Source organism: Colius striatus, chromosome 2, assembly GCF_028858725.1.
Source record: "Colius striatus isolate bColStr4 chromosome 2, bColStr4.1.hap1, whole genome shotgun sequence".
Taxonomy (NCBI): Eukaryota; Metazoa; Chordata; class Aves; order Coliiformes; family Coliidae; genus Colius; species Colius striatus.
Window position 1 is genome coordinate 30,088,342 of NC_084760.1, and position 16,218 is coordinate 30,104,559.

At 39.3% G+C, this 16,218-nt stretch overlaps 1 protein-coding gene across 1 annotated transcript in view; it reads left to right on the forward strand.

Annotated features, from left to right (window-relative positions):
* Window positions 1-13,039, forward strand: part of RNF144A (ring finger protein 144A) — a 69,245-nt gene extending 56,206 nt beyond the window's left edge. Inside the window, exons 5-8 of the mRNA XM_061989928.1 lie at window positions 1,010-1,217; window positions 3,798-3,945; window positions 5,203-5,292; window positions 8,281-13,039. Coding sequence (XP_061845912.1) covers window positions 1,010-1,217; window positions 3,798-3,945; window positions 5,203-5,292; window positions 8,281-8,412 — 578 coding nt within the window. The 3' untranslated portion in view covers window positions 8,413-13,039. The remainder of the gene's footprint in view (window positions 1-1,009; window positions 1,218-3,797; window positions 3,946-5,202; window positions 5,293-8,280) is intronic.
* Window positions 13,040-16,218: the final 3,179 nt, after the last annotated feature.

A 16,218-nucleotide genomic window follows, 5' to 3' on the forward strand; every position in this document is an offset into this window, starting at 1 on the left:
GCAAGGCTGTGCGAATGTTATCACTCCAGAGTGATCCCATAAATCAGAATCTGATTCTGCACATGTTTATGCTGTAGTATTGTGCATTTCTTATTTGGTCATCACAAAACTCCCATCCCAGAAACCGATGAACCCGGTTTCTGTTTTTGCCTGTGTGATTCCCAGAATTTTAATCTGGGAACAGTCTAAGGAAAGAAAATTCCTATGTCTTGTATTGCTGTATAACTAAAGGAGGGAGTGACTCATGTTTCACACTTTGCTGTTTGACTAGCAGTGTGCTAGGTTCTGGGGAAGTAGACTGATCCCTTGGATGGAACCACCATTCTCTCCTGTGATGGCACCTGATGCAGAATTACTAGGCAGTTCTGTGTATAATGGTAACATGAACCTTGCTAATTTTTATGAGGATATAACCTGACTGGGTGTCTATGGGGATGTTGAACCATGCAGCCATAGAGAACTTAAAGTAAGGTTTTGCTGAGGGCAGGACCCAGCTGAGAAACCACCAATGTCATTGGTAGATTTTTACTGGTCTCAGTGGGCTTTGAAACGTGAAATTGACTTAGCTGTAAGCAACCTACAATAAAGGGGTGAGACTTCATAATAATCTATGCTATTGTTAATCATGTGTTTACATTAGATTGGAGGCTTACTGGGCAAAGGCAAGCACTATAAAAACCCTTTCTGATGGGTTATACCTGTACAGTATATGCTCTATTTAACTTAAAGTACAACTGAATAGAAATACAACGTCTCATTCTCAAAACAAGTTGAGTTCAGTGAATGAAAGTGGGCAACTAATTCAAACTCGGGAAACTTGCTTTAGCTTGGTGCCTGTTTGCAAAGCAGGCCAGATGTTTGTCTTAAGTGGGTAGTATGAATTAGAAGGCCACTTTTGAGAATGTGTGTCTTCCAGTACCTTGCTAGTCAGCCTTAGCTAGAACATGTTCTTGTGGAAGGATGGTCTTGTAACCACCTTTGAATTTTTTTCTTTTATATCTTTTTGCAGAAGTGCTTTTGGATCCGTGTCGGACTTGGTGTCCATCCTCTACTTGCCAGGCAGTTTGCCAGCTCCAAGAATCAAGCCCACAGGACCCCCAGCTGGTCCAGTGCAAAGCCTGCGACATTGAGTTCTGCTCTGCTTGCAAATCTAATTGGCATCCAGGTCAAGGCTGTCAAGAGAATATGCCAATCTCCTTTCTTCCAGGAGAAACAAGGTAAAGTATTGCAAAAGATCCAGCATTTAGAAACAAAACACTCAATCCTTGAATAAACTGTAGTACAAATAGTAACAAGGCATCTTTCTGATATTTTGTTTTAAAACTGTTTCCTTCACATAGTCACTCTTATTCTTTTAATGCTGTATTCCAAAACTGGATGATTTTTGGCAGCCTCACTCCTTACCACCATTCCCGGCAAAGCACGAAGGAGCTGCTTGAGCTCCTATCACCAGCCCATTTTTTCCCACTGGGAAAAATATGATAGCCAGGCAGCTCACAGGCTTCCCGTCAGAGAAAGTCTTGTTGCTGCTGCTGTTCTGGACAGTAAGAGGTTTGGTGACATCATGCCAGACAGTGATTTTTAGGATATTCTGTCAATCATCTAACTGCTGTGATCCTAAGTTCTGTCTCAAGCTGTTGCTAGTAGCTTACTGCAGGCAGTGAATAAGAAAGCCTGTTGTGTATATGTTACACCTAATGTTTGGACTTTTTCAAAGATTATATAGCAGTTCAAGGCATTATTAAAGCCCTGGTCAGCCTTGGACTTAGCTATTCATAACTTGTTTGCTTTCAAGCTTTGCTGTAACAGATGACTAGCTAGGATGCTGCCATAATGAGTTCCTGGTCAAATATCATAACTTTTGCACATGCTTTTTGTGTGTACTTGACCAGAACAGAAGCTCACTAAACTTCACAGCAAGGTAATAAAATGTCTATTTCCGTTAGTGTTTTGGTTGCTTTTACTTTTCATTTGATATACCACTGAGGTTTTGTTTTTCACTATTTGGAAGCATAATATGCCAGTAGCAGTTTGTGCTACTATGCATTTGGAGTTTCATCTACAGTTTATGGATTCAAAGCACTTTTCGTAGAATCATAAAATTGTTTTGGCTTGAAAACACCTTTCAGATCATCAAGAGTTCAGCACAGGGACATGAAGATGATGGAGTGGAGCATCTCCCTTATGATGAAAGGCTGGAGGAGATGGGGCTCTTTAGCTTGGAGAAGAGGAGATTGAGGGGTGACCTCATTAATGTTTACAAATATGTAAAGGGCAGGTGTCAGGAGGATGGAGCCAGGCTGTTCTCAATGATAGGACAAGGGGCAATGGGTATAAGCTGAAACATAAGAGGTTCCAGAGAAACACAAGGAAGAATTTCTTTACTGTGAGGGTGATGGAGCACTGGAACAGGCTGTCCAGATGGACTGTCTCCTTCTCAGAGTCTCCTTCTCAGGGGACATTCAAAACCCACCTGGATGAGTTCCTCTGTGATGTACTCTAGGTGGTACTGCTCTGGTAGGGGGGTTGGGCTGGATGATCTTTTGAAGTCCCTTCCAGCCCTTAAGATTCTGTGTTTCTGTGAGTCCAACCATTCACCTAACATTGACAGGCCTGCCATTAAGCCATGTCCCTCAGCACCTTATCTACACAGCTTTTAAGTACCTCCAGTATGGTGACTCCACCACCTCTGTGGGCAGCCTGTGTCAGTGATTAACAACTCTTTCAGTGAAGAAGTATTTCCTAATATCCAATCTGAACCTCCCCTGGTGCAACTTGAGACCATTTCCTCTTGTCCTGTCACTTGTTATTTGGGAGAACAAAGTGACCCTTACCTTTATACAAACTCCTTTTGGGTAGTTGTAGAGTGTTTTCTGTAATACTGTTGCCCCTAGTGTGACTAGCAAGTGCATGTCCTTTTATCCTGCCATTGGCAAATCAATCAATCAGTCAAGTGTCAGTTGATTCCCCATCAGTTGTTCTTGTGTCTCCTACTGGCAGTGGCTGCAGGAAGTGTTATTTGTTAAGGTACATCTTAGTTGTTAACATGCATAAAACCTGCATATGGTAGAAGGCTACTTGAGAAAGAAATGTTCTTCCAGTGTTTACACGATCCACTGTATTGTGCCCACTACATGAGGGCACATTCTATGGTTTTGCATAGTTGTGCAAGACAGGAAGAGGCAGTACTGACCCTAACTTAGGAACAGTGACTTACTAGGACGGTGTGAGAGATGAAGAGATCAACTCTGACAGAGTGGCATGTCCCAAAAACCTCATTGTTCCTGATTTGGAGGGAAATTCCTAGAGAGGATCCTCTAGGTCTACAGAAACAAGCAATCCCTCTCTGGTGCCCTAGTCTGAAGGAATGTGGTCTGGACATATTGTAAAATCAAGGGATTGCTCCTTCTTCTGAGAAAGAAGGGAGGAAAAAGGAAAATGATCTAAACGTACAAATCATTTGGATGTGAACTAGCTGTTGCTCATCTGGTATGTTTCAGGAGAAAACTTTATCATATCTATTAGTTTCACTAGATAACAAAAATGGTTGGTAAAAGGAGTGGTAAGGAAAATGTCCTGACTCTTATATTGGCACTGTAGTCATTAAACATTTTTTTTTCTAGAGATATGGTTGAAAAAATATCTAAGAAAACACAGTTGAATACCTGGATCTCTAGTAATGTCTTAAGTTTTATTAAAATGAAAAAGTAAGCTTAACTTCTCAGCACAGTTCTTAGGTGTTCTCTTGTAAACTGACATGGCCACGCATCTCACTAATTCTTCACTCTCTCCCACAGTTCAGTTTTTAAAATGGAAGAAGATGATGCTCCAATCAAACGCTGTCCAAAGTGTAAAGTTTACATTGAACGAGATGAAGGCTGTGCCCAAATGATGTGTAAGAACTGCAAACATGCCTTTTGCTGGTACTGTCTGGAATCTCTAGATGTGAGTACATGCCATGCACTCTGGGTCTCAGAAGCTTGTTGCTTTGTCTCATTAATCAGTTAAATAGTAGCTCACTAGCTTCTGCCCAACTTGGTGGACTGCAACTCACCAGAGCTAACTAATGCTAGCAATTTGATAGGATTTGTACATTCTATGTACTTATCTGACCCAGGTGATGCCAACATTTTGCCTGTGTAAGTTGGTAAATAATTATTTAAAATATTAGTTTTATGAAAATATTCTGTTTGCAATAGTTACATGGTAACTAGCGTGGAGGGGTGTTTTTTAGTAATGCTTGACTTAGTACTGACTTTCTAATGTTCCCTTTCTTGAAGGAGTTACAGGATGAGTATAGCAATGTTCTTAGTCTGTGGAAGTTTAACAGGCAAACTCTAAATTTGGTGCATCACAATGTAGGAGACAACTCAGATTTGTTTACCATTCATCATATTCTACAGGATAAAAAATATATCTGACCCATGAAAAAGAATACAATGTTCTCCTACCACCAGCAATTTTTCAGTCTATAAGCTACTACTGTCATTTGGTTTTGATTGTTTTGGTTTTTTTTAAATCAGCCTGTTATTGTGCTCAAGGATGGGAGTATATACAATCTACAAAAGCTATTTCCATGTCATCTGTTTTATAGCATAGTTAACAATAGCAAAGGAAATGTTTTAGATTCCTGAAAGCTACTCTAACTATTCAGATCTTGTGGTTGCTTTACTAACGGTCCTTAAGTCATAGGCTTGTCATGTGCTCAGTTAAAAAGCAGTGTTCCCTTTGGTACTAGCCCTCCTGTCTTGGCTGGTTTGCAAAAGGATGGCAAGAAAAATAGGGACATTGTTTCCCAAAAATCTATGTTGTCTTTTTATTCTTCAACTGGTAAAAAGAACCAGCTTTGGGAAGTCTGCAGTACAAGTCTTGCTCTTTCTGTATGTTTGTAAAATATATGCAATGGTCAGCTTATCGGCTTGGATCCTCAATCTAAACTCCATGCTAGCATTTAAATAACCAGCTCAAGAGCCTTTGGGATGTAAGAATTCATTAGAGATAGATAACACTTGCTGAACAAAGCTGTTTGCACAGGTGCTTAAGTGCACTTTGGAAAGATTGGACCTAGCTATATCTCCTTTACTAAGCTTTTATCTTCCTGCACAATTTCTGGTTATAAGGACTCAGAAAATAGTATTTTATAACTTGAAGAACAGTTTATACTTTTGTTTATTGCTTATTCTTTTATTTAATGCTTTATAGGATGATTTTCTCCTTATACATTATGACAAAGGACCTTGTCGAAACAAACTGGGACACTCCAGGGCGTCTGTTATCTGGCACAGAACACAGGTAAAGCTCAGACTTGAAAAGCTTTAGATGGGCCTACTACTGTTTAGTGCCTTCCTTTGCTTTACTTGTATTAATACCTTAGGGTAAAATTCTGTGTCAAATGGTAACTGATTTTCATAGCAGATTTAAAGTGGGCAGTAGCTTGGAAAGGGACAATTAGCTCTCCCAGAGAGGACACTCCTTGGTAGAAAGCAACTGAGAACTACAAAGGATACATTTGCAAAGCCAGTTAAGTGCTAATCCAGACATATTCTCAGTAAACCTGGAGGATGAATTAGGCTGCCACCATCTGTATTATTAATGGGCAAGGTCATCCTGCAAGGGATCTTTAGGAGCAGATTAGGAACTAGAAGGGCATTAGCCTGAGCATGCTCCGTATCTTGCTATGGACTCCTATTGACTCATTCAAGTAGATTGGATAGAAGGTAACCCTATGAGTTTATAATTAGTTTCAAACATAAGTTCAAAATAACAATTAGAAAGAGTGTGTGAGGAGATCCAGACTTGCTGGATCCAATATGAATCCTGTTAGTGAAAGAGCTCTCTGCTCTACTTCGATGCACACAATATAAATGCCAATGTGTGATTTGGTCCAATCTACTGCCTTTGCAGTCACTTCAGAGATACCGGGACATCTGGGAATATGAGTCATCTCCTCCTAAATTAACTGTGTGCCAGTGAAAAACTGCCTTCACTTGAAATGCAGGTCTTTTCTTTCCATTTGAGCATAAACCCCAAGACATAAACTTCAAGTCTGGACAAATAGCTAAACTGAAATAAAAGGGGAAGGATCACATCTCTCTCTCAACTACACCTCTGGGTGCCTGAGCTAAGGACTGTGTTTTGCTTGGCTTAGCCAATGGTGTATTAACAAGTGTGTGGGTACATAAACTTTCTGATACACCTTTATTATGAGGTGATTAATCTGAGATTTAAAGCTTGTCTTTAGCCATAGCAGTTAGGGCAAATATGTTTGTCTGGCTATGTTCTGGTGATTGTTTAGAAAGGAAGCGATAATTCTCCACCAATCAGGATATAATTCTGCTAAACCCACTCAAGTCAAATAAACTTTGGAATTGTTTCCTCATGTTAAGTTTCGTTTAGTCTTTATCCAAAGCAAATTGAGGTGAGCCTTCGTTTGTTGTTTGTGGTTTTAAAACAAAAGATTTGTTTTGGACATAGGGGATGGCTTGGTGCTAAGTAGGGTGGCAGCTTCTTCAGAAGCAAAAGAACTAAGTAGAAAATGAGGAAGTAGTACTCAGCAGGCAGTTTTGTTTAAAAAACAAACAGAGGAATTAAAAAAAACCAACCCAACCACACAAAAAAAAACCTGAAACAAAAAGAACAAGAAACCCCACAATAAACAAAATGAAATACAGTTCTTTGATGGCATAACGAGTCTGAAAGGAAGGTGTAAATAGAGATGTCATAAAATCTGCTAGCAAGCAGTCCAGGCCACTGAATTGTTAACTACCAGCTTGGCTCTGTCAGACCCTCACTCTGGGCTGCAAACAGCAGTATGGCAACGGTCGCAGCTCATGCTTGTTAACTAGAATTTAGCTTTTGGTTTACGCCTGTAATAAATAAATGCAAAGATTAGTAAATGAAAGTTGCATCAGATTGTCAGCATCTCAAAAAAAAAAGAAAAAGAATGAGTAATGAAACGTGCCCACTTCAGACGCTGAAAAAAAATTGCTTTTGGTAAGAAATAAAATTATTAGGGCAAGGAGGTTTAAGCTCTTTGCCTCTGGACAGTGGAAAGCCAGGACTGAAAGAATTCGAGCAGCAGGAGCAGCCTGGGGGCAGTGAATGCTGTCCCACAGCGCCATCTCCTGCAACCAGCTTTTCCTCTCAGCCCCCTCTGAAAATCTCCAGAGAGTGGAATTGCAAAAAGAAATACGGAGTAATCAGAACGAGAAATTGTCCCTGGCCAACAAAAGTACTAGTAAATCATCCCATCTGTACCACGGCTAATTAAATATTTGCCAGCTAATTGAAGCAGCATATCTAGCCGTGTCTGGAAGAATTCTTAATGAGTAGTGCACTCTAATTTTGCTTTGCTTTCAGTTGTGAGGTTTTGCTATCAGGTTAGCATTCTACTCGTGCCTTCATTATTCAAAATTATTCACCGACACTCTCATGTGAATAAATCTAAATTATTTTCTCAAATAGTTTGCAGGCATATTGTTGCAGCATTACTCTTACAGTTGCCAATGGCAACTGGGAAACTTCCTCAGGCAATGAACCTCAGCTTGAATGTTTGTGTAATAATTGTCGAAATTTAAACTCTTTAGAAACTAATAGAGCTTGGCACACTGACAGCATGGGTGGGTCTGTGGGTCTCTACCCATGTTGGGAGAGGATGATCAATAAATGTCACTGAAAAAGATGCTTTTAGACAGAGTTAGGTCATGTCCCCTGAAGCAGCAGGATGAGCTCAGGTCTGACTGCAAAAAGCCATTGAATATGCAAAGTCTTCCTGTGTTCGTAATTTGTAGCTGAGATTCCCAAGCTTGTGTTCCTGCTGGTGGGAAGTTTCTGGGATTCTCTGTGAACAACACAAAAACCTTGATTGATTCTTTTAGGGGCATATTTTCACCAAAAAAAAAAAAAAAAAAAGCTTCTGAAAGTATGAGTCTAATTTTCTTGTAGTCTTGCTCCTGATATTTGGTATTTAGGTTTCATCAGGGAATAAAGTAGCTAGCCACTTGCTTCATTAGCAAACCTCAGAAAGGCAAATAACCATCTGCATCATTTTTTGTGATGAGTTGTATGGCAAGGTTCTGACTGCAGCAATAAAACATGAGTGTTCACTCCCATTTGCTGATGATGGGAGCTGACTGCAGCCTACGCTTGGGGGAAGTCCTGTCTCTGGCAAGGTCAGTTGCATTTGCTGAGATCCTTTTGAAGAATGCTGATACTGCACTGGTATCAGCGGAATCTCAAAAGTTACTGTCCCAAATGTAATGCTATTCCTTTCTCTTGCAGGTGGTTGGAATTTTTGCAGGATTTGGTCTTCTACTTTTGGTGGCCTCCCCTTTCCTTCTACTTGCTACACCATTTGTTCTGTGCTGCAAGTGCAAATGTAATAAAGGAGATGATGACCCTCTACCTACCTAGACTGAGAGACAACTGGACTCATCACAACATGTTTTGATTTTATTGTTGCTGTTGATGTTTCCCTTCTTGCACTTACATTGCTGTAGCGTTACTTGCCCCATTCTGCTTTTCATTGACAGACAGTCTTGGTTTCAGTAACTGTTGTTACTGCCATTGCATAGGTAATTGATAATAGACAAGGAGGGGAACAGAAGGCAAGATTGGTGCTAAAGGGAGACCATGGACTTGGGTAGCTATCTGAAATGAAGCAGTGATACTGCTAAAAATAATGCAAAAAGTTTCTGCTGCCCTGCTGGTGCACTGGGAACTGTACTGAAAGACATCAGCAAAACAAGCTTAAAATGCATACAAATCTAAACTTCTGCATATCTTTTTGCTTCCAAATTTGGTGTCTTATTCCTATATATATTTAACTTGCCTATCATTTAAATGAGATAGTCAACCTAGTGTGACTTTGCCATGTTTGTTACATATCTGTTTTTGTTGAAGCCATTACAATGTCCTTTTTAGTACCTATTTGAAGTATAACAAAATCAATAAGGTGCATACAGGCCATCCTATGCCTTTCTTGAGATTTGGAGAGGGTTAGAGGGACAAAATTGGTCCTGTTGCCTTTCAGGAAATTTTTTGAAGTCTTATAAGGAGCTTGTTTGATTGAAAGCTACATTTAAGAAAGGAATTACTAGAGCTGAAAGGTTGAGCACTGACACAAACCTACCTAATCAAGGTTCTTTTAAAAAATCATTGATGGTGTTGATTACCGCTGGACTGCTAGTTCAGTTTTTCCGAATTGTTATTTTTTTGCTGTTGTTTAGGGTTCTGCTACACTTATAGGGCTACATACCTTCTAATCCAGGTATCTTAATCTTTTTATATAGAGATATATATATATAATCCTATTTAAACCAAATGTGTAAATAGCTGTGCTATTGAAATATTTTGGAAGTTCAAGATAGCTTGCTTCTGTCTTTAGGGCAGTTACTAAAAAAAATGCAGGACTAACTTAACTATTTAGCAGACTCTTGGGTTATCGATGAATCTTTCCTTTTAAGAATAGAAATACATCAGGATTATCCCTGTAGTTAATAAAAATGCCTGGGATATTTGTGGAAGTTGTACTTTGCATTTAAAATACTTAGCCCATTTTCAGAGTTACTATCGTATGATATATGGTGTTTGCTGTTAATAACAATACTGTGATGAAACAACTTTTTATTTAAAAAGTAATCACTTGACTTGATAGTTCTGCAGTATTCAGAGTGCTGTGGTTCCAGGGTAGCAAAGCATTCTAGTCAACATGCTATTAATCATTGTGGCTTCTCTTCAGAAATATTTTGGTGAAAATCATTTTGCTCCAATTTTAAATAATTGGGCAATAATTTGACTAAACTTATTTTCATGGAATATGAAGCACCTGAAACAATGTGTATGTCTGTGCTTGGTACTGAAGGAAGACATTCTTTTGAATATCTTGTGTACCGAAGTTTGACTGCGGTTTTGACATGTTCATTTATTTTTGTGTGTTAGCAATGTACTGAGATGAGTGAACATGCTGAAGCCCAAATAACTTTGCACTGAAAATGTATTAAGACCCTTAAATGCAACCGCTTCAGGCTGGGAATATGTTTTCATAGCTCAACCATAAGGAAATGACTCATTTATTATATTGTGTTTTATACTCTCTATCTGTTATATAAAAGGACTGTAAGGTACAGTTTTGAAAAGGGACACTGTCTTTCCATGAAACTCCCTTCTCTTCCCTCTTCTTCCAGGATTGATGGAATGCAAATTAAAATTGCACCTAACCACTGATTTTAGCTCCAGGATCTGGAGACTACTGCAATTTGCTGATTTGGCTTGATTTTAATTAGTTTAGACATTGTAATGTGAAGAAAGAGAATAGCTGGTTTCCAGCAGATCTGAGCTCCTTGTGATATCTTCAGCTTATTAATAGTTCTTTTGTTATTAGAGCATTTTTAGCATTTGAGCCACCTTTGTTACGAAAAAAAAATGCTTAGTTATTCAGAAACATCTGTAGGGAAGTGAGGTTAGTGCATTCGATCACTGTTTGCCAGCCCCCAAGGGGTGTGTGAGGCACTGCTGAGTTCAGTGGGCAGTGAAATGTTTTTCTCACTCCAGCTCTGGTAGCAGCTCAGGCTGCTGTCCCAACTCAGAGCCTACTGTGCAGGAGTAATGGAAACCTTTCTGCCAAGGACAGCTTCCTGCAGGTAAGTTTGAGCTATGACCTTTCACTCTTGGCCCTGTAATTCTATTTAACTGGAGAAAAAAAGACAGCCTGGACAACAGGACCTGAGGATTTCATGGGCTGTTTGGGATGACTAAAGGATTTTGCTGGATGTGGCAGTGGCTGTCATGACCATTCTGCCTCTGGGATGATAGTAAACAGCAGATAGTAAACTGTTAACAGGATGGAGTGTCCTGATAATGTGGTTTTTTTTTTTTTATCTGTGCCTTTCTTTGAGACAGCCTTTATGTGGCAATATGGCAAAAGAAGTTTTCCTTGGTACTGTGTGGCCAGTTAGTAATCAGTGTCAAAATGAATGCATTTCCAGATTTAAAAGAAAAAGGAAAGAAAAATAAGTCTTTACAACCACAGGCATTTTAAAATGGCAGTTTATAATAGATGCTCACAGGTAACATAAAATCAGAAAACTCTGTACTCCTGTCAGTGTATCTCTCTGTCTCTGATCTCAACATACTTGAATTGCTACTGGAGATTTGTATGACACATCTCTTGTTTCACTTCCTGGCTGTTGGGATAGACTATATGCCTGCATATATTTACCAAATACCTAATCCTTTCAGGTTTGCTAGGTGTCATTCCATCTGTGTTCTTCTTGGAGATTTTTTGGGGTATTGTGTGTTTAGTTTGGGAGGGTTTTAATTTGTTTTTTTATTGTTTTTTTGGTTTTTTTGTTTTGTGGGGTTTTTTAATTAATGCTGTTTTGTTTCCAATGTAGCAACTTCTCATGGTTATGTGTTGAGGTCAGGGTGGTTTTATGTTACAGCTTAAGTTGATAGTTTGACGTTTAATACCCTGAAATGGAATTGCAAATACATTATATTAAACTTTGACATTTAAATCCCCTGCCATGGAAAAGTGGATTTTTGTCTGCCACTTTTCAGGGGAAATTCTGTTAACAAGAGCTTTGGCGTTTTAGATTTGCACCAGAAAAATAAGATTCATCACATAACTTCTGTTGCATTTTCATGGTTATGCTATTATTTAAGTTCATTGGCATTGTCCTAAATGCTGTTTTTAATGAAATTTGTAATGTTACATCATTTGCACGTCTGTTGGGATAAACTGGTGTCATGTCCAGCAAGCATATGGTCCAGACACCAGAGACTTTGCATCTCCCTAGGCTTGCCATTGATGAGCTGGGCTGAAGGCAGACCTGAGAGACATCAGTAGTAGGGCTTGCGCTGGCTTCAGTAATGGTAGCATTGATAGCACTTCCCCATGTGACATTGGGCAAGTCACTTTTCTCCTTTTATCTCAATATAACCATCTTTTAAATGAAGGGGGCAATGTTTACCTACCTTACAGGAGGGCTGTGAGGCCAAATTCATTGGTTCAGAGGCTCTTTTAAGATTCTGTAATGAAACATTACAAAGAAATGCTTATTGTAGTTTTATGTTAATATCTCAATTTTATTCATGCTGGCATTCATCCTGAAACCTCCTACCACTGACTTTAGCATGCCAAGAATTTGGGATGCTTTCCCCCCACATACCGAGGAGCGTGATCTTTCCTCAAACACTCCATCGTATGAATTAGGCAAAATCCCGAATAAGAGCTCCCTAGATCAACTCTCTGCTTACAGGTGAACTCCTGACATGCAGGAAACACAATCAAAACTAGTGAAAAGCCCTCTTGTTTACGGAGCTGATAGGATAAAATATTCATGGATCAGAAAAAGACAAAGTGCTTTTGATTTAAAATTGTTGCAGGCAGGAAAACAAAAATGAAGTTTTGTGCATTTCATCTGTAGGCCTTTTACTGTATAGGAATAAGTATATTTAATACAGCCCATTTTCATCCCAGCAAGGTGCAGCATGCATAAAGCTTTCAGCAGGTTTGCTTTTTTTATAAAACCAAAGTTTGTACATTTGACGTACATAACATAAAATCCTGAGGAAAACAGGTAGAATACAGTTGTTGATGATAGTGATATTAAAGACATCAAAAAACCCTGTGTCAGTGCTTAATTACTAATAAACTTTTACTGAGTAAGGCATGCTGTTTGTGTTTAGAGCCCTGTGGTCCTCATTATTGCTTTGATTTTATGTATCTCTCTTATAAGAATTCCAGGAACAATAGGTAAAGGTACATGGTGCATAACTGAACCTTTCTCGATCATTTTATCATGGATGTATTTTAAACTTGTATAGGGATAAGCATGAAGGAGTCATGCATATGTATAAATAATGTACTTGACCAGTGTAAAAATAGTTCTGTTGATGTATTTGAAATGTAAGTACATTTTGTGCCACTAACACTGTGATGTATAAAAGAACTGTTGAATGCCTTTTAATGTTGTGTTTTGTACTTTGAATCATATTTAAGAGTTTAATTTGTAATTTCAATAGATATTTTAAATGAGTGTGTCTCCTGTGATTCTTCATAGTAACTTTTCAGTGCTATACATTCACTAAGGAAAAAGGCTTTTGTTACCGTAGGACTCCCTGTGCTTCTGTCTCTCAGTCCTTCAGAACAAGCACAGCCTGTGGCCTAGAGATGTCCCTCCTCACTTCTGGGCTTAATTACAGTTTCTGTCTCATCATCTCTCAGCTTAGCCAAAAGAGTGCATCTGAATATCTCTAGAGCTAATTTGGTCTTTCATCCAGCTCCTGCTGCAGTCAGTCCCCTGATGTACACCAGCCAGGTGGATGTGCTGCTCCAAGAGTCTCTCAGGTGTATATTCTTGAACCCCAGGTTTATAGAATCATAGAATTCAGGTTTGGGTCTGGTGGTGGTGGCTGTGAGTAGCTGGAATTGACTCTTGACTCAATTGGTTCTTGACTCCGCTGACAGACACTTTGCAATTTGCCTGCACCGCAGTTGAGGCTGCAGTCTTTCCTTCAGTCCCCACAGTTACTTTTACACTTGCTAGGATACAATTTGTCTATACCTATTAAAAAAAAAAAGGTACAGGCACAGTTTCTTCAGAAAAACTATGTGCATAACTAATATGCAATGTATGTGCTTTATGCCCAACAACTTAAGAAAAATCAAGGCCCCATAACAGCTGCTACTCAGTCATTCCTTCTTTCATTTTCATGGAGCATAGTGATCTTTTCTCCACAAGGGAAAGATATGTTTAGATATTCTGTTCAATTGGGCAGAAAATAGTCTATAAATGCCACAAGGGGTTTTGACCTATTCTAGGAGCAGGTATTATTAACAAGGCAATCTTTCTGCTTTCTTCTTCTGCTCCCACACTCTGTTGCTTCCAATCAGGGTCTGGTTTGCTTTGCAGTTTTCTTTAGAGAAGAGGATTACTTTTCAGTCACTTGCAATTATCGTGTAGTTTAGCAACATTTAGCTCCTGGGCATTGCCTCAGCCTCTCTGCCAGCTTCAGCTTACCTTGCCGTAGAAGGATTTTCTTACCTATACCTTCAGCTGCATGACTGGACTTCTGCAGAAGTGTGTAATCAGAGAATCAAGCACTGCAGAAACTCAAGTTTCATAACGGACTTCAGGGTCTCAACTGTCTAAAATTAGAGCATTTAAGTTGAATTCTTACATGACAAACTTCTAGCCCATGTACGTTCTAGTAAATAGTGTCTAGGATCATTCAGTTGCCAGAGGTGACCCACATGTATACTGGTAAGTTTGGCAAGGAGGGTCCCCAGCCCCAGAACTGCTGAACTGGACCTGGTCACTTGATGGGGAGAGTTCAGGTCCAAAGCCTGCCAGTAACTGCCCTGTAAGAACACTCCAATCGAGACAATTGAATCACAAACCCATTGTAATGGTTCTAGCGTTCTGCTAATTATAATGGTGCTAACAGCGGTGTGACTATAGAAACGGAATAATTTAAACATGCGTATGGGGGTGGTGCTCGAGGTCGCTACTGCCGCCTGCAGACAGTGCATCCACCGCATCTACAGTGCTTTTTGTTTGTTGTAATTGGAGACCGTCTAGGATGTTTCTCGTAGGAGATTTTGTGCTGAGTACTAGCCCATTAGCAGTACATCTATACCAAGAGTCATATTTTCTGCAGGATACATAGAAACTGATGAAACTTTTGTTGATTTTGAAAAAGGGAACACAAGAAAGGCTGTCTTGTATAAGGAAGCTTTTGCTAGCCAGACTCCACACTTCTGAGAATGAAGATTCAGCCTTGAATTTGACACTGCTGAAGTATGAGATTTGTCTTCACGTGCAAAGATCTCCTGGGTCTTTGAGACATTTACTTTCCCATCCTATGCTGCATACTAAGATAGTTGTCTAGACAATTTTGCTTGTTTAGCCTCTCAAGGCGCTTTTCAGGTGTAGCTTCCCCCTCCACCATCCTGCTTGAACAACAGAAGTCTAGGCAGTTGTCTTTATTCAGGCACATAACTTTCTAGTGGCTAAAACTGACTGAAACACTCATTCAGTGCCTTATTGCAAGTAGTACTTTCAGATACCAGGGTAAAACTTGTTGGTGCAGATTATAACCAGGTTACTCTGCTCCTATATGGTGATTCCAGATGCATATATGTGTGTGTGAGTGATGATTTTTGCTTAACACATGTGGTGCATATACAAAATGTTTAGCTGCCATAAATCATGCAGACCAATTCACACATGCAAGCAACATAAATGTACACGCAAGACTGAGTACTCCAGTTTTTTATGGCATGTGCACAAGAGAGGACAATGCTAAGATCTGTGTGCAAAAGAGGGTACAATGCTAAGCTCTATGTGCAACTAATCATTCTTGGTCACTGTTTGGGGGTTTTTTTAAAGCCAAAAATGAACACTATAATCTGTATACAAATGCTAAATTTAAACCTAGGTCCCAAAGAAGAGAGCACCTGGGAGTAAATTCTATGTGTCCTAACAGTGCCATTTTCTAAAATCTGAATGGAAATATGTGTGTCTAGCTGGTGTGTGGTACTTTTGTTTTATGCACAGCTTGTCCTTAAATATCAAACGTGGCTTCTAGTGTAGTTTATATGTATTTACAGGAAGAAGAAATTCTGCTGTGTAATTTTGTAGAGAAGATATAGGATCCTGGAGTAATGTAGGTTGCACATCTTAAATAGACTGATAAAGCTATTTAGGGTTATTTTTTGTAGCTTTACATGGAAGAATGTATATTAGGAATAGAATTGAAGCACTTCCTCCTTCAAAACTCTACTTTTTTTCCCCAAGTAACTGGGAAAGTGAAATTGAGTGCCAAAAATCTTGACTAGGTGGGATTCTATGTATGATATGAATTGGATGCTCAGAACCTATTAAATTTGATTAGTCTTTCCATTACTCTTTTGTGAGTTTGGATTTCCATTTAGATGAGCAACAAGCTCATCTTGCTGTGTAAGAGAGCACCTGCGACAGACTTGTGGACTGTGAGAGGAAAAAAAAAAGTGAAGTATCATTAAAGGAGAGTGAAAAGAGCATGTTAATTTAGCAGGTTGTGTAGGCCTGACCTGCTCATACCAGTGTAAATTCAAGTCTGTGGGACAGCCATTCCTGACATCTAGGCTGCTGTGTTTTGGGAATGATTACAAACAAGCACACATTTTGTTTCTTCTCTTTGGTCCCTTGAGATGATGTTTTCGGTTTTGCT